This window comes from Chiloscyllium punctatum, chromosome 29 (assembly GCF_047496795.1).
Source record: "Chiloscyllium punctatum isolate Juve2018m chromosome 29, sChiPun1.3, whole genome shotgun sequence".
Classification (NCBI taxonomy): Eukaryota; Metazoa; Chordata; class Chondrichthyes; order Orectolobiformes; family Hemiscylliidae; genus Chiloscyllium; species Chiloscyllium punctatum.
The window spans coordinates 60,304,551-60,327,424 of NC_092767.1; the positions used below are offsets into that span (position 1 = coordinate 60,304,551).

Below are 22,874 nucleotides of genomic sequence, written 5' to 3' on the forward strand. Positions count from 1 at the left end.
TCATCCATGTGCCTGTCCAGTGACCATTTCGATGCCCTTAAAGCTGGTGAGTCTACTATTGCAGGCAGGGTGTTCCACACCTCTTCAACTCTCTGAGTAAAGAACCTACATCTGACATCTGTCCTCTTTCACCCCTCAATTTAAAGCTATGTCTCCTCTTACTAGCCATCACCATCTGAGGAAAAAGGCTCTCCCTGTCCACCCTATCGAACCCTCTGATTATCTTATATGTCTCAGTTAAATTACCTCTCAACCTTCTTCTCTCTAACGAAAACAGCCTCAAATCCCTCAGCCTTTCCTTGTAAGACCTTCCCTCCATATCAGGCAACATCCTGGTAAATCTCCTCTGAACCCTTTCCAAAGCTTCCACCTCCTTCCTATAATGTGGTGACCAGAACTGTACACAGTACTCCAAGTGTGGCTGCACCAGTGTTTTGTACAGCTGTAGCATGACCTCATGGTTCTGAAACTTGATCCTTCTCCCAATAAAATCTAACACACCATATGCCTTCTTAACAACCCTATCAACCTGGGTGGCAACTTTCGGGGATCTATGAACATGGACACTGAGATCTCTCTGCTCATCTACACTACCAAGAATCTTACCATTAGCCCAGTACTCTGCATTCCTGATGCTCCTTCCAAAGCAGATTAACCTCACACTTTTCCACATTAAACTCCATTTGCCACCTCTCAGCCCAGTGCTGGAGCTTATCTATGAGAGTAGGGAGGGCATGGACAGGATTTCATGGTGACAGGAGTGTGCTGGCAGGCAGCAAGCTGGTTTGAAGTGCGTCTACTTTAACACCAGAAGTATCCGGAATAAGGTAGGTGAGCGTGCAGCATGGATAGGTACCTGGGACTTCAATGTTGTGACATTTTGGAGACATGGATAGAGCAGGGTCAGGAATGGATGTTGCAGGTTCCAGGGAAGATTTTCCATTAAGATCAGGGAAGACAGTAAAAGTGGGGAAGGTGTGGCTTTGTTAGTCAAGGATATTATAACAGTGGCTGAAAGAATTTTTGATGAGGACTCGTCTACTGAGGTGGTATGAGCTGAGGTTAGAAACAGCAGAGGAGAGGTTACACTGCTGGGAGTATTTTATAGGCCTCTGCAGAGTTCCAGGGAGATGGAGGAGAGGATTGACAAAATGATTCTGTGCAGGAGTGAAAGATGGTCATTATGGGGGACTTTAACTTCCCCTACATTGACTGGAAATGCTATAACTCTCGTACATCGGATGGATCCGTTTTTGTCCAATGTGTACAGGAGGGTTTTCTGACACAGTATGTCGAAGAGCAGACAAGAGGGGAGGCCACACTGGATCTGGTGCTTGGAAATGAACCAGGCCAGGTGTTTGATTTAGTTGGAGGTGAGCACTTGGAGAGAGTGACCGTAATTCAGTTATGTTTAGTTTAGCAATGGAATGGGTTCGGTACATGCCACAGGTCAAGAGTTATCGATGGGGCAAGGGCAATTATAATGCGATTAGGCAAGAATTAGGATGCATAGAATGGGGTAGCAAAATGCAGGGGATGGGGACAATGGAAATGTGGAGCTGGTTTAAGGAACAGATATTGCGTGTCCTTGATGGGTATGTCCCTGTCAGGCAGGGAGGGAGTGATAAGGTAAGGGAACCGTGGTTTACTACAGAAATTGTATCTCTTGTTAAGTGGAAGAGGGAGGCTTAGGTGACGTTGAGACGCGATAGTTCCGATGAGGCGATAGAGAGTTACAGATCAACTAGGAAGGATTTAAAGAGAGAGTTAAGAAGAGCAAAGAGGAGACATTATTTGTCTTTAGCAACTAGAGTAAAGCAGAACCCTAAAGCTTTCTATAGGTATGTGAGGAATAAAGGGATGATTAGGGTAGGAATAGGGCCAGTCAAAGACAGAAGTGGGAAGTAGTGTTTGGACCCTATGGAGATCAGAGAGGTGCTAAACGAATATTTCTCATCTGTTTTCAATCAGGAAAAGGAGAATATTGTAGAGGCGAAGACTGAGACACGGGCTATGAGACTATAAAGGATTAAGGTTAGTAAGGAGGAGGTGTTATCAATTCTCAAAGGTATGAATGTAGATATGTCCCCTGGGCTGGAAGGGATTTATCCGAGAATTCTCTGGGAAGCTAGGGAGGTGATGGTGGAGCCTTTGGCCTTGATCTTTGAGTCGTCATTGTCTACGGGTTTAGTACCAGAGGACTGGGGGATTGTAGATGTTGTGCCCTTGTTCAAGAAGGACAGTAGAGATGACCCAAGTAATTATAGACCAGTGAGCCTTACATCTATTGTACGAAAAGTTTTGGGAAAGATTATAAGAGATAGGATTTATAATCATCTAGCAAGCAACAATTTGATTGGAGGTAGTCAACATGGCTTCGTCAAGGGCAGGTCGTGTCTCACAAACCTCATTGAGTTTTTTGAGAAGGCGACCAAGTATGTGGACGAGGGTAGGGCAGTTGACGTGGTATACTTGGACTTCAGTAAAGCCTTTGATAAGGTTTCACATAGTAGGCTGATGGAGAAAATGCAGAAGCATGGGATTGAGGGTGATTTAGCAGTTTGGATTAGAAACTGGCTTTCTGGAAGAAGCCAGCGAGTGGTAGTTGATGGAAAATATTCAGCCTGGAGTCCAGTTACTAGTGGTGTTCCACAAGGATCTGTTTTGGGACCACTGCTGTTTGTCATTTTTATAAATGACTTAGACGCAGGCATAAGTGGATGGATTTGCAGATGATAATAAATTCAGTGGAGTAGTGGACAGTGTGGAAGAATGTTACAGGTTGCAGGGGGACTTGGATAAACTGCAGAATTGGGCTGAGGGGTGGCAAATGGAGTTTAATGCAGATAAATGTGAGGTGATGCACTTTGGGAAGAATAATAGGAAAGCGGAATACTGGGTCAATGGAAAGATTCTTGGTAGTGTGGATGTGCAGAGGGATCTTGGTATCCGTGTACATAGATCCCTGAAAGTTGCCACCAGGATGATAGTGCTGTTAAGAAGCCATACGATGTGTTTAGGTTTCATTGGTAGAGGGATTGAGTTCTGGAGCTGTGATGCCATACTGCAACTGTACAAAACGCTAATGCAGCCGCACTTGGAATATTGTGTACAGTTCTGGTCACCCCATTACAGGGAGGATGTGGAAGCATTGGAAAGGGTGCAGAGGAGATTTACCAGGATGTTGCCTGTTCTGGAGTCAAGGAAAGGCTGAGGGACTTGGGTCTGTTCTGATTGGAGAGAAGAAGACTAAGAAGGGATTTGATAGAGACATTCAGGTGACCAGATGATTAGATAGGGTAGACAGTGAAAGTCTTTTTCCGAGGATGATGACGTCAGCTTGTACGAGGGGGCATAACCACAAATTGAGGGGTGATAGATTTAAGACAGATGTCAGAGGCAGGTTCTTTACACAGAGAGTGGTAAGGGCATGGAATGCCCTACCTGCCAATGTAGTTAACTCAGGCACATTAGGGAGATTTAAACAATCCTTAGATAAGCACACGATGGGATAGTGTAGGGGGACGAGCTGAGAATAGTTCACAGGTCAGCGCAACATCGAGGGCCGAAGGGCCTGTTCTGTGCTGTGTTGTTCAATGTTCCATGTCCATTTGTAACCTACAACATCCTTCGTCACTATCGACAGTTCTACCGACCTTAGTGTCATCTGCAAATTTACTAACCCACCCTTCTACGCCCTCATCCAGGTCGTTTACAAAAAATGACAAACAGCAGTGGCCCCAGAACAGATCCTTACGGTACACTTTGATTCCACATTCATTCTCAGTTCCTCTGAGGAGCCCATTGGGCTTGTCACATGGTGGACTGACTCTGGAGCCGTGGAACAACATCTGGGAATCCGTTTCCACCTGGAACTGGTCTTTAAACATGTACCCGATGAGTTCCAAAGACAACAGAGTCGGACTAAATCAGACTTATCCCTGATTATGATGTGACAATGTTTTTTTTCTAAATAACTTTCTAGTACCTCATTCACAATCTTGCAGCTCTGGCAGTAACTGCTAACTGTGACTTTAATCAGTTTTTTGACCAGGCCTGTAGTAACAAATGTCCCGGGTTGTTCTGAGTGCTGTTTTATCCCAGATATTTCTCTTCCTGACACTCAACTCCTTTGCTTCTGCTCTGACTAGAACAACTTGATCGTGTTGAGGAGGGCATGGACCAGATCAACCAAGACATGAAGGAGGCAGAGAAAAATTTATCAGACATGGCAAAGTGCTGTGGCCTTTGTGTCTGTCCCTGCGCCAAGTAGGTATTGGCATTCCAAGGCACTTTCTGGGCCTCCACTGGTCCCACTGTGTCAGGAGACTGTGGCAAATACCTGGTGTCCATGTGGTACTGTTTTTGTGTCTGTTCCATTTCTCTCTTTTCCTTCATTCAATGAGTGTGTAATTCTTCAGAGGGATGAGGGAATCCCACACTGAAAGGGGTTGCTGTAAAGTGCGGTCCGGTTGCCCCAATGGGGGACACCAACGTCCACCAGCCTGAGGTTTCCCGACAGCTGCCGTACCTCACTTTGCCGATACCTGGGTCCGACCCCGATCAGTTTGGGAGCGCCGCTGATCCCCTGTTTTGTTTGTTGTCGGGTGTCTGTGGAAACTAACTGTCTTCCTCATTCAGAGCAACTGGAGAGGATTGAAGAGGGAATGGATCAAATCAATAAGGACATGAAAGAAGCAGAAAAAAATCTCTCGGATCTGGGCAAATGCTGTGGCCTTTGTTCCTGTCCTTGCAATAAGTAGGTGCCAACTGTTGGCCCCAGAGGCCACTCTGCCTGCCTGCCTGCATGCTTGCCTGAAAAGCTGCTTGCTCGGAGCTAACACGGTTCCATACCTCTGCTGAGAACCACCTGCTGTAGAGTAGACATCGGAATGATCCCCGCAATCTTCTGGCTTTCTCATTCCTGAGACACCCATTCCCTGTTCCAAGAAGCTCAACTCAATCCATTACAAAATTGGAAAGTGTTCCCGCTAACCGCATCATAATGGTAACCTTTCTGATTGGCTGGGTGTGGAGGTCATCTCCGTAGAGACGAATGCTCAAATCGCTGTGATTCACAGTAAAATATTCTCTGTCCAGCAGTCCTCAGCAACAACACGTTAACCTCCTTCCCCTCCCCTGTCATCATTCCAACTTCCATTCCTTTACTCGGAATACCCGATTGAATCATCTGATTGGCCTGTACCACCTGCCTGTTGGACTTGAAGTTAAAAATGACATTGATGACCGCAATGATAATTCTGAGGTCAGCTGACGTGACCATGTTATATATTGCTGACTGTGAACAGACACAGCACCTATCTGTGGTGCTAACGATTCGATTGGCCCTGCTGGGTTTCCTCTGGGTGCTCCAGTTTCCTCCCACAATCCAAAGATGAATTGGCCATGGTAAATTGCCCGTAGTGTTCAGGGATGTGTAGGCTAGGTGCATTCGTCAGAGGTAAATAAAGAGTAATGGGGAGTGGAATGAGTCTGGGAGGGTTACTTTTCAGAGGGTCGGTGTGGACTTGTTGGGCCAAACGGCCTGTTTCCACGTTGTAGGGATTCTACGGATTGTATCAAACAGAGCTCCTGATCCAGTGATTTGGATCGAACATTTGGGTTTGAGGTTAGCTCAGAAAGTGAAGAGTAATCCCCTCTCTACCATAGTTTTTATTTTAATATTTTTCCAATGCCTGCATTTGGTAGCAATCCATAATTGTCTTTGAACTGAGTGGCTTGCCCAGAGCCCTTGACTCAAAGTACAGGGTGACCCTTGATTGAACAAGAACCCTTTGTCAGGGCCTATGAAGACCATTTTAGGGGTCAGTTAAGAGTCACCCCGATAGGTCTGGAGTCACATGTAAGCCAGACCGGGTAAAGATGGCAGAATTCCTTCTCTATTAGTGAAACGGACGGGTTTTTACAACAATCAGTGATAGCTGACATCGGCACCATTAACAAGACTAACTTTCCGATCCAGAATTTCATTACTGCATTTAAACTTCACCATCAGCCGTGGTGGGATCTGAACCCATGTCCTGGGCCTCTGGATTCTCAACAAAAACAGAAATTGCTGGGTTACAAATCACACAACACCAGGTTATAGTCCAACAGGTCTAATTGGAAGCACTAGCTTTTGGAGCGACGCTCCTTCATCCGAAAGCCAGTGCTTCCAATTAAACCTGTTGAATTATAACCTGGTAGTGTGTGATTTTTAACTTTGTGCGCCCCAGTCCAACACCAAATCAGAAATTGCTGGAGAAACTTAACAGTTCGAGCAGCACCTGTGGAGAGACTGCCGAGTCGATGTTTCGGGATCCAATGACCCTTCTTCAAAACGCTCTGGAGTACTAGCGCATCGATGCGACATTCAGTCGACAAGAGTTGTGGGGCTCAGGCCTTGCCCAGAGCCCTTGACTCAAAGTACAGGGTGACCCTTGATTGAACAAGAACCCTTTGTCAGGGCCTATGAAGAGTAGAAAGGGGAAAGGTCATGGCAGCGAGTGGACAGACTCACAGAGATGAACACTGAACCCGAGAGCTTTCACCCAATTTCCCCCAATATAGACGACCTTTGCAGGAATTCCTTCTAATTCAAATCATTTTCAGAAAGGAAGTGAATAGAGTTGGAAACCTTCCCTCTGGGCAACTAATCTAGCAGTGTTCCTGAAGGAGTTTCCCACTAATGTGTGAAATCGCTGCTGCCAAGGTCGGTCTCTAGCCTTGATTTTGATTTGAGATCCTCTGGTTATGGCTGGGGGAATGTCATCTTTTGACTGTTGGTCACTTTCGAAATTGACGGGAATTTCTCAAGTTTCTCTGGTGGACCGGACTGGGTTTGGTGCACAACATGTCAGCCTCGAGTGGTCAGTGTCCCAAATGCCAACCCCATGATTACGTGGAATTGGAGTGCTTGACTCACTGACGGGATGAGGGGGTGAGTGACAAGGCCAGGGTTTATTGCCCAACCTAATTGCCCTTGAACTGTGTGGCTTCATTTGGCCAAGAGTCAATCGTCTCGCTAGGCCTACGGGGTTCCGTGGAGAGCAGACTGAGTAAAGATGGCAAACCAGATGGATTTCTTCAGCAATCATTCCAGGTTCCCGTTCAATCCAAATTTCACCATTTGCCTGGCGGGTGGATGGGGACGGGGTGGGGGGTTGGGTGGGTGGGGTGGAGTTCAAGCCTACATCCTGAGAACGTTAGCCTGGGGTTCTGGATGGCTAATCCAATGATGTCACCACAACACCATCACCCACACAACCAAACTGTGCCCAAATGTTTACTCCATTGGCAAGGGAATGGAGTGGCAGGTCTTGGAGTGAAATGCATACCCTGGTCGGCTGGGACTCCACAACGATTGATGGTACCATTGGAGCAAACAGAATATTGATTTTGGAGGCCATGGCGTGGTGGTAATGTTAGCAGACTAATAATCCAGAGTCTCTAATACTCAGGGGTCACAGATTCAAATCCCACTTGTGGCCGAAGGTGAAATTTGAATTTCGAAACAAAATCTAGTCTAACGGCAGCCAATGAAATAAATGTTGATAGTTGGGAAAACCCGTCTGGTTCACTAATGGACTTTACAGGAGGAAATCTACTGTCTTTACCTGGTCTGGCTTGCATGTGATTTCAGGCCCACAACAAATTAACTGCCCTCCAAAATGGACGAGCAAACGACCCAGTTTAAAGGCAACGAGGGACGGGCAGTAAACACTGCCCTTAGCAGTGGCTCCCATACCCCAAGACTTAATTGTAACAAGTACTCCTGCCAGTGTTGACCACACTCTTAAACAATGTTCACTGACCATGGCTGTGGACATCGACAATGTAAACGTGAATGGGCCCATCCCCCCTACCTTTGTTGGCTGTACGCTCACGGGATTTATAATCAAAAGAACTTTTGAGAGTGTGAAAGGAAACGTAGGCCCTTGCATCAATTTTGATGTTGCCACCGCGTCACAAATTTCTCCAGGTCCACCCTCTGGGGCGACTCCATGATGAATTTCGACAATTGGACCAAGATGATAACAGATTTTTTAAAAAATCAAACAGCACTCTCCGACTGGGATGAGATGAAGGCAACAGCATGTCGAGAAGTGATTTGGCTTGGCTTTTTAAAAACTGGGCTAAATATGGTGTCTTGAGAGCATTTGATTTCGGATTTGTACCTCCTGTGAGGAGGTATTTCCGAGAGTTTGATGTTTCCATGACCTGTTTATTACAAACATTCAGAACCAAAAGCTGAAATCGCTCAGTGTCACTCTCTGGTTCTTTCTCGATCTGCTTTTCTTGAGATTTGGTCATCTCTCTCCTGTGTCCTTCCATGCTTATTTCTGCTAAATATTACTTGCAGGGGCTATTTTTATGACATCTTTGCATTCCTGAAACATTGATTTGTAAGAATACAGCAGTGTTGAGATACTAACTTGCCAAGGTATGTGGTTCCACTCCCTCAAACTTGTTGGTCACAATTGATCTGAAACTACATAACAGCCAGACCCTTTATGGAGAAGCAGTATCCAAATATACCGACCAGGAGCGTGACACGCAAGTTCCTACAGAAACAGGTGGATTCTGTTGTCAAAGTTACTGGGTGGGAACATTTTAATCAGTTCTCGAATGCTGCATGAAGTAAATGGGGAGAGGGAGAGAGAGAGCCCGTGTTGGGTGGGGAGAGGGAGACAGAGCCCGTGTTGGGTGGGGAGAGGGAGAGAGAGAGAGCCCGTGTTGGGTGGGGAGATGGAGAGAGAGAGAGACCGTGTTGGGTGGGGAGAGAGAGAGAGAGACCGTGTTGGGTGGGGAGATGGAGAGAGAGAGAGACCGTGTTGGGTGGGGAGAGAGAGAGAGAGACCGTGTTGGGTGGGGAGATGGAGAGAGAGAGAGACCGTGTTGGGTGGGGAGAGGGAGAGAGAGAGAGACCGTGTTGGGTGGGGAGAGGGAGAGAGAGAGAGATCGTGTTGGGTGGGGAGAGGGAGAGAGAGAGAGACCGTGTTGGGTGGGGAGAGGGAGAGAGAGAGCCCGTGTTGGGTGGGGAGAGGGAGAGAGAGAGAGACCGTGTTGGGTGGGGAGATGGAGAGAGAGAGAGACCGTGTTGGGTGGGGAGAGAGAGAGAGAGACCGTGTTGGGTGGGGAGATGGAGAGAGAGAGAGACCGTGTTGGGTGGGGAGAGGGAGAGAGAGAGAGACCGTGTTGGGTGGGGAGAGAGAGAGAGAGACCGTGTTGGGTGGGGAGAGGGAGACAGAGCCCGTGTTGGGTGGGGAGATGGAGAGAGAGAGCCCGTGTTGGGTGGGGAGAGGGAGACAGAGCCCGTGTTGGGTGGGGAGAGGGAGAGAGAGAGCCCGTGTTGGGTGGGGAGAGGGAGACAGAGCCCGTGTTGGGTGGGGAGAGGGAGAGAGAGCCCGTGTTGGGTGGGGAGAGGGAGAGAGAGCCCGTGTTGGGTCGAGGGATGGAGAGAGAGCCCGTGTTGGGTGGGGAGAGGGAGAGAGAGCCCGTGTTGGGTGGAGGGATGGAGAGAGAGCCCGTGTTGGGTGGGGAGGGGGAGAGAGAGAGAGCCCGTGTTGGGTGGGGAGAGGGAGAGAGAGAGAGACCGTGTTGGATGGGGAGATGGAGAGAGAGAGACCGTGTTGGGTGGGGAGATGGAGAGAGAGAGAGACCGTGTTGGGTGGGGAGAGGGAGAGAGAGAGAGACCGTGTTGGGTGGGGAGATGGAGAGAGAGAGAGACCGTGTTGGGTGGGGAGAGGGAGAGAGAGAGACCGTGTTGGGTGGGGAGAGGGAGAGAGAGAGAGACCGTGTTGGGTGGGGAGATGGAGAGAGAGAGAGAGAGCCCGTGTTGGGTGGGGAGAGGGAGAGAGAGAGAGACCGTGTTGGGTGGGGAGAGGGAGAGAGAGAGAGAGAGCCCGTGTTGGGTGGGGAGAGGGAGAGAGAGAGAGAGAGCCCGTGTTGGGTGGGGAGAGGGAGAGAGAGAGAGACCGTGTTGGGTGGGGAGAGGGAGAGAGAGAGACCGTGTTGGGTGGGGGGATGGAGAGAGAGATCCCCTGTTGGATGGGGAGAGGGAGAGAGAGAGAGACCGTGTTGGGTGGGGGGATGGAGAGAGAGAGAGCCCGTGTTGGGTGGGGAGAGGGAGAGGGAGAGAGACCGTGTTGGGTGGGGAGAGAGAGAGAGAGAGAGATCGTGTTGGATGGGGAGAGGGAGAGAGAGAGAGACCGTGTTGGATGGGGAGAGGGAGAGAGAGAGAGATCGTGTTGGGTGGGGAGATGGAGAGAGAGAGAGATCGTGTTGGGTGGGAGGAGGGAGAGAGAGAGAGACCGTGTTGGGGGGGGGGGAGAGAGAGAGAGACCGTGTTGGGTGGGGAGATGGTGAGAGAGAGAGACCGTGTTGGCGGGGGGGGGAGAGAGAGAGAGCCCGTGTTGGGTAGGGAGAGGGAGAGAGAGAGAGCCCGTGTTGGGGGGGTGGATGGAGAGAGAGAGAGCCCGTGTTGGGTGGGGAGATGGAGAGAGAGAGAGATCGTGTTGGGTGGGGAGATGGAGAGAGAGAGAGACCGTGTTGGGTGGGGAGAGAGAGAGAGAGAGACCGTGTTGGGTGGGGAGAGAGAGAGAGAGAGAGACCGTGTTGGGTGGGGAGAGAGAGAGAGAGAGACCGTGTTGGGTGGGGAGAGAGAGAGAGAGAGACCGTGTTGGGTGGGGAGAGAGAGAGAGACCGTGTTGGGTGGGGAGAGAGAGAGAGCCCGTGTGGGGTGGGGAGAGAGAGAGAGCCCGTGTTGGGTGGGTTGAGGGAGGGAGCCCGTGTTGGGTGGGGAGAGGGAGGGAGAGAGAGACCGTGTTGGGTGGGGAGAGAGAGAGAGAGAGCCCGTGTTGGTTGGGGAGAGGGAGAGAGAGAGAGACCGTGTTGGGTGGGGAGAGAGAGAGAGAGAGACCGTGTTGGGTGGGGAGAGAGAGAGAGAGAGACCGTGTTGGGTGGGGAGAGAGAGAGAGCCCGTGTTGGGTGGGGAGAGGGAGGGAGCCCGTGTTGGGTGGGGAGATGGAGAGAGAGAGCCCGTGTTGGGTTGGTAGAGGGAGACAGAGCCCATATTGTGAGGGGAGATGGAGAGTGAGCCCATGTTGGGTGGAGAGAGAGACAGGAGAGACATGTGGAAGGGAGAACGATGTTGAAATGATGAGAAACACAGGGGAGGTAAATAAGGTCGATCGGTGGGTGGTCCGGTGGTTAGCATTGCTGTCTCACAGCACCAGGGTCCCTGCTTTGATTCATTGGGCAATTGTCGGTGTGGAGTTTGCACATTCTCCTCGTGTCTGTGTGGGTTTCCTCCCACAGTTCAAAGATGTGCAGGTCAAGGTGAATTGGCCAGGCTCAATTGCCCATAGTGTTAGGTGCATTTGTCAGCAGAAATAGGTCTGGGTGGGTTACTCTTCGTAGGGTTGGTGTGGACTGGTTGGACCAAAAGGTCTGTTTCCACACTGTCGGGAATCTAACTTCTTTTTTCAATTGTAGCAATGGGGTAGATAGAAAGGACAGATGGCCAGGGGAGAGAGGTGCAGGAGATGAGTGAAGTGATAGGTTTCCACAGCCAACTGGAATCTCAGCTGATCCTTCATTTTCTTTTTAGATTCCCGACAGTGTGGAAACAGGCCCCTCAGTTCAACCAGTCCACACTGACCATAGAACATAGAACATAGAACATAGAACAATACAGCACAGAACAGGCCCTTCGGCCCACGATGTTGTGCCAAACTTCTATCCTAGATTAAGCACCCATCCATGTACCTATCCAAATGCCGCTTAAAGGTCGCCAATGATTCTGACTCTACCACTCCCACGGGCAGCGCATTCCATGCCCCCACCACTCTCTGGGTAAAGAACCCACCCCTGACATCTCCCCTATACCTTCCACCCTTCACCTTAAATTTATGTCCCCTTGTAACACTCTGTTGTACCCGGGGAAAAAGTTTCTGACTGTCTACTCTATCTATTCCTCTGATCATCTTATAAACCTCTATCAAGTCACCCCTCATCCTTCGCCGTTCCAACGAGAAAAGGCCGAGAACTCTCAACCTATCCTCGTACGACCTACTCTCTATTCCAGGCAACATCCTGGTAAATCTTCTCTGCACCCTCTCCAAAGCTTCCACATCTTTCCTAAAGTGAGGCGACCAGAACTGCACACAGTACTCCAAATGTGGCCTAACCAAAGTCCTGTACAGCTGCAACATCACCTCACGACTCTTGAATTCAATCCCTCTGCTAATGAACGATAATACTCCATAGGCCTTCTTACAAACTCTATCCACCTGAGTGGCAACCTTCAAAGATCTATGTACATAGACCCCAAGATCCCTCTGTTCCTCCACCTGACCAAGAACCCTACCATTAACCCTGTATTCCGCATTCTTACTTGTCCTTCCAAAATGGACAACCTCACACTTGGCAGGGTTGAACTCCATCTGCCACTCCTTAGCCCGGCTCTGCATCATATCTAAGTCCCTCTGCAGCCGATAACAGCCCTCCTCACTGTCCACAACTCCACCTATCTTTGTATCATCCGAAGGGTAACCCAGCCAGACTCATTTCCCCTCCATTTACCCCCGAGTAATGCAACTAACACGATGGGTAACTTAGCACAGCCAATTCCCCTGGCATGCACGTCGATTTTTTGGAATGTGGAAGGAAACCCACTGGGAGAATGTGCAAACTCCACACAGTCAGTCACCTGAGGGCAGACTTGAACCCGGGTCCCTGGGGCTGTGAGGTAGCCGTGCTCACCACTGATCCACCCTGCCAACCCTGGCCATCTGAATTCACCGTGACTGTCGCTCAAGCACCAAATTACTTGGTCCCCTGATCTCCGAAACATTCATGACATGAAAATGTTCCAATTTTTTTTGTTGTTGTTTTTGGAAACCTCAAACTGCTAGGATTGTTTCTCAGAGTGCTGCTAGCACGAGTGAGCTGGAGATTAACTTTCAGTTGCTGGAGAGACCAGGGCCGGTCTGGAGGGGTGAGGAATGGGCAGACCTCGGGAAGCTGCTGAAACGTTGAGCGTTTGCCCAAAGGCACAAAGGGTTTCAGTGTCCTACAACTAGCCCCAGCAATGAACCGGGTGTGTTCTTTCTGTATGTACCTGTAGCCCCAGCTCTTCAGCGCGAGGCTGTTGGAAGTGCAAATGGTTTTTTCTGCATGGTTTGAACACATTGGCACGCATGATGACTGAATGGCCATCGTCCTGCTACCCCTCCTCCGAAGGCGACCAAGCGATACTTTCTGTTGCGTTGGGGAGTGTATGTCAAACTGTGAGGGAAGGGGGAATATCCTGGGAGTGGTTCAGGAGTCCCTTGTGATATTTTTCCCCATCACCTCACTCAGTGGATAAGAATGAACTTCAGAGAGAATGTGGGTGAGCAGCATTTACAGTGAGAGTTAACAGGCTCCCTGAAGGTCTGGGACACTGGATGAAAACTTATATAAGTAGCCCACCGCTCCCCCACCCCCAACCCAGCTCTAATCCACCCAGAATCCAGGCAGTAGGTCTCTTGGAAGGCCTGGTGCTGCTTTACCATCGAGTGAAGCCCTTTGAGCCATTCCAGCCAATTCCTGCCTGGCATTTCGGGCGGGCACTGCCATCGCCACTGATCCTTTGAATTTGCCCACGGTTCAGTGGGCACTTGGGAGAAGGTCTGCCTTTGTTGACACGTTTGAAAGGCATCACATACGGGTTAAGGCAACCTCTCGATTAATCCAACTACACACTCATAACAGTGGCCAGCATGGGGGCTGCGTTAGCCTTCTAAAGCCCTGAAGGGCAACGAGAAACATTTCCTTGATGGAAGCCAGTCCACAGGCCATTAGCCACTCACCTTGCCACGAAGCAATCTCCAACCCATCTGGGAATGGTCCAACTCCCTCTCCCCCAATTCTAACCTCTTGGTTTTAATCGCTCCACCTTGGTGACTGCTCCACCTGGGCCCTGAGCTTTGACATTCTCTCCCAGGACCTCCACATCTATCAATATACTGCTCGGTTGCTCAACACCCACATTTTCAAGTGGGCCATTGTCACCATCTTCTGATTTGGTAAAGACAGAAGCAGAGTACTCGCTTTGTACCTGTGCTGTACCCTTTGCTTCAGTGAGCAGTTTCCTCTTGGCTGTTCCTTATGGCTCCCATTCTCTTCTTTGCTAACCTTTGACCATTATAATAGGTATGAAGCCCCTTTGCCCAGAGGGGTTTTAGCTTCATGACCATGTGTGAGCACAGATATTTGGTGTCGACAGGTTACTTTCCTGATCACGGACAGTATCTCCAGTTTCTGGAAGGAATTCTGATTCAAAATATACCCCCCAGGCCAGACACATTGAGGGAGATTATGAAGTCCTTAATACCACCCTGGGTGACAGTAACAAATGGGTAGAACTGACAAGATGGCAGCAGATTAGGGGGTCTGAGCCCAGGGCCCATCCACACTCATTGCCTGTCTTCCTCTTCTTTTTACCTTTGCTGTTTTCTTATTTTTGCCTTTTCTCTTGACTTGTTTTTCCATTGAGAGTGGCAGCTAAAGAAGGAGGCCACCGGCAGTAACAGCAGCAATGCTAAGATGACCTGGACACAGCTCCACCCCAGCCCTGTCCCAAGCAGCTCTTGGGCTGGTGCCCCTGGCCCAGACTCGCAGGCTAGACTGAGGCTCCAGGGCCACAGAACTGTAAAAAAAGGTCTTGGCCCAGTGCGGCAGTCTCCCAGTGTGGTGGTCTCTCAGGTCTGGTGGTCTCTCGGCGTGGTGGTCTATCAGTCTGGTGGTCTCTCTGTGTGATGGACTCTCTGTGTGATGGTCTCTCAGTGTGATGGTCTCTCAGTGTGATGGTCTCTCAGTGTGCTGGTCTCTCTGTGTGATGGACTCTCTGTGTGATGGTCTCTCAGTGTGATGGTCTCTCAAGTCTGGTGGTCTCTCGGCGTGGTGGTCTCTCAGTCTGGTAGTCTCTCTGTGTGATGGTCACTCAGTGCGATGGTCTCTCTGTGTGATGGTCTCTCTGTGTGATGGTCTCTCGGTGCGATGGTCTCTCAGTGTGATGGTCTCTCTGTGTGAAGGTCTCTCTGTGTGGTGGTCTCTCTGTGTGATGGTCTCTCAGTGTGATGGTCACTCAGTGCGATGGTCTCTCTGTGTGATGGTCTCTCTGTGTGATGGTCTCTCGGTGCGATGGTCTCTCAGTGTGATGGTCTCTCTGTGTGAAGGTCTCTCTGTGTGGTGGTCTCTCTGTGTGATGGTCTCTCTGTGTGATGGTCACTCAGTGCGATGGTCTCTCTGTGTGATGGTCTCTCTGTGTGATGGTCTCTCGGTGCGATGGTCTCTCAGTGTGATGGTCTCTCTGTGTGATGGTCTCTCTGTGTGGTGGTCTCTCTGTGTGATGGTCTCTCAGTGTGATGGTCACTCAGTGCGATGGTCTCTCTGTGTGATGGTCTCTCAGTGTGGTGGTCTCTCTGTGTGATGGTCTCTCAGTGTGGTGGTCTCTCGGTGTGGTGGTCTCTCAGTGTGACAGTCTCTGTTGACAGTGTGGTTAGATCCCTGTGTGGTGGTCTCCTGGTGTGACAGTCTCTCGGTGTGATGGTCTGACAGTGCGATGGTCTCTCTGTGTGATGGTCTCTCTGTGTGATGGCCTCTCTGTGTGGTGGTCTCTCTGTGTGGTGGTCTCTCAGTGTGGTGGTCTCTCTGTGTGGTGGTCTCTCTGTGTGGTGGTCTCTCTGTGTGATGGTCTCTCAGTGCAATGGTCTCTCTGTGTGATGGGCTCTCAGTGCAATGGTCTCTCAATGCGATGGTCTCCCAGTGTGATGGTCTCTCAGTGTGATGGTCTCTCAGTGCGATGGTCTCTCTGTGCGATGGTCTCTCAGTGTGATGGTCTCTCAGTGCGATGGTCTCTCTGTGTGATGGTCTCCCAGTGTGATGGTCTCCCAGTGCGATGGTCTCCCAGTGTGATGGTCTCTCGGCGTGGTGGTCTCTCAGTCTGGTAGTCTCTCTGTGTGATGGTCTCTCAGTGCGATGGTCTCTCAGTGCGATGGTCTCTCTGTGCGATGGTCTCTCAGTGTGCTGGTCTCTCTGTGTGATGGACTCTCTGTGTGATGGTCTCTCAGTGTGATGGTCTCTCAAGTCTGGTGGTCTCTCGGCGTGGTGGTCTATCAGTCTGGTGGTCTCTCTGTGTGATGGACTCTCTGTGTGATGGTCTCTCAGTGTGATGGTCTCTCAGTGTGATGGTCTCTCAGTGTGCTGGTCTCTCTGTGTGATGGACTCTCTGTGTGATGGTCTCTCAGTGTGATGGTCTCTCAAGTCTGGTGGTCTCTCGGCGTGGTGGTCTCTCAGTCTGGTAGTCTCTCTGTGTGATGGTCTCTCAGTGCGATGGTCTCTCAGTGCGATGGTCTCTCTGTGCGATGGTCTCTCAGTGCGATGGTCTCTCTTTGTGGTGGTCTCTCTGTGTGATGGTCTCTCAGTGTGGTGGTCTCCCAGTGTGATGGTCTCCCAGTGCGATGGTCTCTCGGTGCGATGGTCTCCCGGTGCGATGGTCTCTCAGTGCGATGGTCTCTCAGTGCGATGGTCTCTCAGTGTGATGGTCTCTCAGTGCGATGATCTCTCAGTGTGGTGGTCTCTCTGTGTGATGGTCTCTCAGTGTGGTGGTCTCCCAGTGTGATGGTCTCCCGGTGCAATGGTCTCTCAGTGCGATGGTCTCCCGGTGCGATGGTCTCTCTGTGCGATGGTCTCTCAGTGCGGTGGTCTCTCTGTGCGATGGTCTCTCAGTGCGGTGGTCTCTCTGTGCGATGGTCTCTCAGTGCGATGGTCTCTCAGTGCAATGGTCTCTCTGTGTGATGGTCTCTCAGTGTGATGGTCTCTCTGTGTGATGGTCTCTCAGTGTGGTGGTCTCTCAGTTTGGTGGTCTCTCTGTGCGATGGTCTCTCTGTGTGATGGTCTCTCAGTGTGGTGGTCTCGCGGTGTGGTGGTCTCCCAGTGTGGTGGTCTCTCTGTGTGGTGGTCTCTCTGTGCGATGGTTTTTCAGTGTGATGGTCTCTGTGTGATGGTCTCCCAGTGTGGTAGTGTCCCAGTGTGATGGTCTCTCTGTGTGATGGTCTCCCAGTGCGATGGTCTCTCTGTGTGATGGTCTCTCAGTGCGATGGTCTCTCAATGTGGTGGTCTCTCAGTGTGGTGGTCTCTCTGTGCGATGGTTTCTCAGTGTGGTGGTCTCTCTGTGTGGTGGTCTCCCAGTGCGATGGTCTCCCAGTGCGATGGTCTCTCTGTGTGATGGTCTCTCAGTGCGATGGTCTCTCAGTGTGATGGTCTCTCTGTGTGATGGTCTCTCAGTGTGATGGTCTCTCTGTGTGATGGTCTCCCGGTGTGGTAGTGTCCCAGTGTGCTGGTCTCTCTGTGTGATGGTCTCTCAGTATGGTGGTCTCTCTGTGTGATGGTCTCTCTGTGTGATGGTCTCTCTGTGTGATGGTCTCTCTGTGTGGTGGTCTCTCAGTGTGATGGTCTCTCAGTATGATGGTCTCTCTGTGTGATGGTCTCTCTGTGTGATGGTCTCTCAGTATGATGGTCTCTCTGTGTGATGGTCTCTCTGTGTGATGGTCTCTCAGTGTGGTGGTCTCTCAGTGTGGTGGTCTCTCAGTGCGATGGTCTCTCAGTATGGTGGTCTCTCAGTGTGGTGGTCTCTCCGTGCGATGGTTTCTCTGTGTGGTAGTGTCCCAGTGTGATGGTCTCTCAGTGCGATGGTCTCTCTGTGGGATGGTCTTTCAGTGCGATGGTCTCCCAGTGCAACGGTCTCTCAGTGCGATGGTCTCTCTGTGTGATGGTCTCTCTGTGTGATGGTCTCTCAGTGTCGTGGTCTCTCAGTGTCGTGGTCTCTCAGTGTGATCGTCTCTCTGTGCGATGGTCTCTCAGTGCGATGGTCTCTCAGTGTGGTGGTCTCCTGGTGTGATGGTCTCTCGGTGCGATGGTCTCTCAGTGCGATGGTCTCTCTGTGTGATGGTCTCTCTGTGTGATGGTCTCTCTGTGCGATGGTCTCTCTGTGTGATGGTCTTGCAGTGTGGTGGTCTCCTGGTGTGATGGTCTCTCGGTGCGATGGTCTCTCTGTGTGATGGTCTCTGTGTGATGGTCTCTCAGTGTGATGGTCTCCCGGTTTAATGGTCTCTCTGTGCGATGGTCTCTCAGTGTGGTGGTCTCCCAGTGTAATGGTCTCTCTGTGTGATGGTCACTCAGTGTGGTGGTCTCTGTGTGATGGTCTCTCCGTGTGGTGGTCTCCCAATGTGGTGGTCTCTCTGTGTGATGGTCTCTCAGTGTGGTGGTCTCCCAGTGTGGTGGTCTCCCAGTGTAATGGTCTCTCTGTGTGATGGTCACTCAGTGTGATGGTCACTCAGTGTGATGGTCTCTCCGTGTGGTGGTCTCCCAATGTAGTGGTCTCTCTGTGTGATGGTCTCTCAGTGCGATGGTCTCTCTGTGTGATGGTCTCTCAGTGCGATGGTCTCCCAGTGTGATGGTCTCTCAGTGCGATGGTCTCCCAGTGTGATGGTCTCCCAGTGTGATGGTCTCTCTGTGTGATGGTCTCTCAGTGCGATGGTCTCTCAGTGCGATGGTCTCCCAGTGTGATGGTCTCCCAGTGCGATGGTCTCCCAGTGTGATGGTCTCCCAGTGTGATGGTCTCTCTGTGTGATGGTCTCTCAGTGCGATGGTCTCTCTGTGCGATGGTCTCTCAGTGCGATGGTCTCCCAGTGTGATGGTCTCCCAGTGCGATGGTCTCCCAGTGTGATGGTCTCCCAGTGCGATGGTCTCCCAGTGTGGTGGTCTCTCTGTGCGATGGTCTCCCAGTGTGATGGTCTCTCAGTGCGATGGTCTCCCAGTGTGATGGTCTCCCAGTGCGATAGTCTCCCAGTGTGATGGTCTCCCAGTGTGATGGTCTCCCAGTGTGATGGTCTCTCTGTTTAATGGTCTCCCAGTGTGCTGGTCTCCCAGTGTGATGGTCTCCCAGTGTGATGGTCTCTCTGTGCGATGGTCTCTCAGTGCGATGGTCTCTCAGTGTGGTGGTCTCCCAGTGTGATGGTCTCTCTGTGCGATGGTCTCTCAGTGCGATGGTCTCTCAGTGTGGTGGTCTCCCAGTGTGATGGTCTCTCTGTGTTACGGTATCCTTGTGTGATGGTCTGTGTGTGTGTGTGTGTGGGTCTCTCTGGTGATTTCTGTGTGGTAGTCACTCTGTGTGATGGTCTCTCTGTGAGGTGGTCTCTCTTTGTGACGGTCTCCTAGTGTGGTGGCCTGTCTGTGAGACCTTGTCCCAGTGTGGTGGTCTCTTTGTGATGGTGTCCTGGTGTGGTGGTCTCTGTGTGTGACGGGCCTCAGTCTGGTGGTATATGTGTGTGACGGTGTCCTGGTGTGATGGTCTCTCAGTGTGACTGTGCCCCGGTGTGGTGGTCTCTCGGTGTGACGGTGTCCCGGTGTGGTGGTCTCTCAGTGTGACTGTGCCCCGGTGTGGTGGTCTCTCTGTGTGACGGTGTCCCGGTGTGGTGGTCTCTCTGTGTGACGGTGTCCTGGTGTGGTGGTCTCTCTGTGTGACGGTGTCCTGGTGTGGTGGTCTCTCAGTGTGACGGTGCCCCGGTGTGGTGGTCTCTCTGTGTGACGGTGCCCCGGTGTGGTGGTCTCTCTGTGTGACGGTGTCCCGGTGTGGTGGTCTCTCTGTGTGACGGTGTCCTGGTGTGGTGGTCTCTCTGTGTGACGGTGTCCCGGTGTGGTGGTCTCTCTGTGTGACGGTGCCCCGGTGTGGTGGTCTCTCTGTGTGACGGTGTCCCGGTGTGGTGGTCTCTCTGTGTGACGGTGTCCTGGTGTGGTGGTCTCTCTGTGTGACGCTGTCCTGGTGAGGTGGTCTCTCTGTGTGACGGTGTCCCGGTGTGGTGGTCTCTCTGTGTGACGCTGTCCTGGTGTGGTGGTCTCTCTGTGTGACGGTGCCCCGGTGTGGTGGTCTCTCGGTGTGACGGTGTCCCGGTGTGGTGGTCTCTCTGTGTGACGGTGCCCCGGTGTGGTGCTCTCTCTGTGTGACTGTGCCCCGGTGTGGTGGTCTCTCTGTGTGACGGTGCCCCAGTGTGGTGGTCTCTCTGTGTGACGCTGTCCTGGTGTGGTGGTCTCTCTGTGTGACGGTGCCCCGGTGTGGTGGTCTCTCGGTGTGACGGTGTCCCGGTGTGGTGGTCTCTCTGTGTGACGGTGCCCCGGTGTGGTGCTCTCTCTGTGTGACTGTGCCCCGGTGTGGTGGTCTCTCTGTGTGACGGTGCCCCAGTGTGGTGGTCTCTCAGTGTGTCTGTGCCCCGGTGAGGTGGTCTCTCTGTGTGACGGTGTCCCGGTGTGGTGGTCTCTCTGTGTGACGGTGTCCCGGTGTGGTGGTCTCTCTGTGTGACGGTGCCCCAGTGTGGTGGTCTCTGTGTGACGGTGTCCTGGTGTGGTGGTCTCTCTGTGTGACGGTGTCCCGGTGTGGTGGTCTCTCTGTGTGACGGTGCCCCAGTGTGGTGGTCTCTGTGTGACGGTGTCCTGGTGTGGTGGTCTCTCTGTGTGACGGTGTCCCGGTGTGGTGGTCTCTCTGTGTGACGGTGCCCCGGTGTGGTGGTCTCTCTGTGTGACGGTGCCCCGGTGTGGTGGTCTCTCTGTGTGACAGTGCCCCGGTGTGGTGGTCTCTCTGTGTGACGGTGCCCCGGTGTGGTGGTCTCTGTGTGTGACGGTGTCCCGGTGTGGTGGTCTCTCTCTGTGACGGTGCCCCGGTGTGGTGGTCTCTCTCTGTGACGGTGCCCCGGTGTGGTGGTCTCTCAGTGTGACTGTGCCCCGGTGTGGTGGTCTCTCTCTGTGACGGTGTCCCGGTGTGGTGGTCTCTCTCTGTGACGGTGCCCCGGTGTGGTGGTCTCTCTCTGTGACGGTGCCCCGGTGTGGTGGTCTCTCAGTGTGACTGTGCCCCGGTGTGGTGGTCTCTCTGTGTGACAGTGCCCCGGTGTGGTGGTCTCTCAGTGTGACTGTGCCCCGGTGTGGTGGTCTCTCTGTGTGACGGTGTCCTGGTGTGGTGGTCTCTCTGTGTGACGGTGTCCCGGTGTGGTGGTCTCTCTGTGTGACGGTGTCCTGGTGTGGTGGTCTCTCTGTGTGACGGTGCCCCAGTGTGGTGGTCTCTGTGTGACGGTGTCCTGGTGTGGTGGTCTCTCTCTGTGACGGTGCCCCGGTGTGGTGGTCTCTCGGTGTGACGGTGTCCTGGTGTGGTGGTCTCTCGGTGTGACTGTGCCCCGGTGTGGTGGTCTCTCTGTGTGACGGTGCCCCGGTGTGGTGGTCTCTCTGTGTGACGGTGTCCTGGTGTGGTGGTCTCTCTGTGTGACTGTGCCCCGGTGTGGTGGTCTCTGTGTGACGGTGTCCTGGTGTGGTGGTCTCTCTGTGTGACGGTGTCCCGGTGTGGTGGTCTCTCTGTGTGACGGTGCCCCAGTGTGGTGGTCTCTGTGTGACGGTGTCCTGGTGTGGTGGTCTCTCTGTGTGACGGTGTCCCGGTGTGGTGGTCTCTCTGTGTGACGGTGCCCCGGTGTGGTGGTCTCTCTGTGTGACGGTGCCCCGGTGTGGTGGTCTCTCTGTGTGACAGTGCCCCGGTGTGGTGGTCTCTCTGTGTGACGGTGCCCCGGTGTGGTGGTCTCTGTGTGTGACGGTGTCCCGGTGTGGTGGTCTCTCTCTGTGACGGTGCCCCGGTGTGGTGGTCTCTCTCTGTGACGGTGCCCCGGTGTGGTGGTCTCTCAGTGTGACTGTGCCCCGGTGTGGTGGTCTCTCTCTGTGACGGTGTCCCGGTGTGGTGGTCTCTCTCTGTGACGGTGCCCCGGTGTGGTGGTCTCTCTCTGTGACGGTGCCCCGGTGTGGTGGTCTCTCAGTGTGACTGTGCCCCGGTGTGGTGGTCTCTCTGTGTGACAGTGCCCCGGTGTGGTGGTCTCTCAGTGTGACTGTGCCCCGGTGTGGTGGTCTCTCTGTGTGACGGTGTCCTGGTGTGGTGGTCTCTCTGTGTGACGGTGTCCCGGTGTGGTGGTCTCTCTGTGTGACGGTGTCCTGGTGTGGTGGTCTCTCTGTGTGACGGTGCCCCAGTGTGGTGGTCTCTGTGTGACGGTGTCCTGGTGTGGTGGTCTCTCTCTGTGACGGTGCCCCGGTGTGGTGGTCTCTCGGTGTGACGGTGTCCTGGTGTGGTGGTCTCTCGGTGTGACTGTGCCCCGGTGTGGTGGTCTCTCTGTGTGACGGTGCCCCGGTGTGGTGGTCTCTCTGTGTGACGGTGTCCTGGTGTGGTGGTCTCTCTGTGTGACTGTGCCCCGGTGTGGTGGTCTCTGTGTGACGGTGTCCTGGTGTGGTGGTCTCTCTGTGTGACGGTGCCCCGGTGTGGTGGTCTCTCTGTGTGACGGTGTCCCGGTGTGGTGGTCTCTCTGTGTGACGGTGTCCTGGTGTGGTGGTCTCTGTGTGACGGTGCCCCGGTGTGGTGGTCTCTCTGTGTGACGGTGTCCCAGTGTAGTGGTCTCTGTGTGTGACGGTGCCCCGGTGTGGTGGTCTCTCTGGGTGACGGTGTCCCGGTGTGGTGGTCTCTCTGGGTGACGGTGTCCCGGTGTGGTGGTCTCTCTGTGTGATGGTGCACCGGTTTGGTGGTTGTTCAGTGTGACGGTGCCCCGGTGTGGTGGTCTCTCGGTGTGACGGTGTCCCGGTGTGGTGGTCTCTCAGTGTGACTGTGCCCCGGTGTGGTGGTCTCTCTGTGTGACGGTGCCCCAGTGTGGTGGTCTCTCTGTGTGACGGTGTCCTGGTGTGGTGGTCTCTGTGTGACGGTGTCCTGGTGTGGTGGTCTCTCTGTGTGACGGTGTCCTGGTGTGGTGGTCTCT

The 22,874-nt window shown here is 52.5% G+C and overlaps 1 protein-coding gene across 2 annotated transcripts in view; it reads left to right on the forward strand.

The window, feature by feature from the left end:
* The window catches only part of LOC140454450 (synaptosomal-associated protein 25-like), a 138,543-nt gene that overhangs the window by 94,424 nt on the left and 21,245 nt on the right, over positions 1 to 22,874 (forward strand). Inside the window, exon 5 of one of the 2 annotated variants that reach the window (XM_072549200.1) lies at positions 4,152 to 4,269. In XM_072549200.1, coding sequence (XP_072405301.1) covers positions 4,152 to 4,269 — 118 coding nt within the window. Of the gene's footprint in view, positions 1 to 4,151; positions 4,270 to 4,641; positions 4,760 to 22,874 lie in introns of both variants that reach the window. The other variant, XM_072549199.1, reaches the window with a different exon arrangement.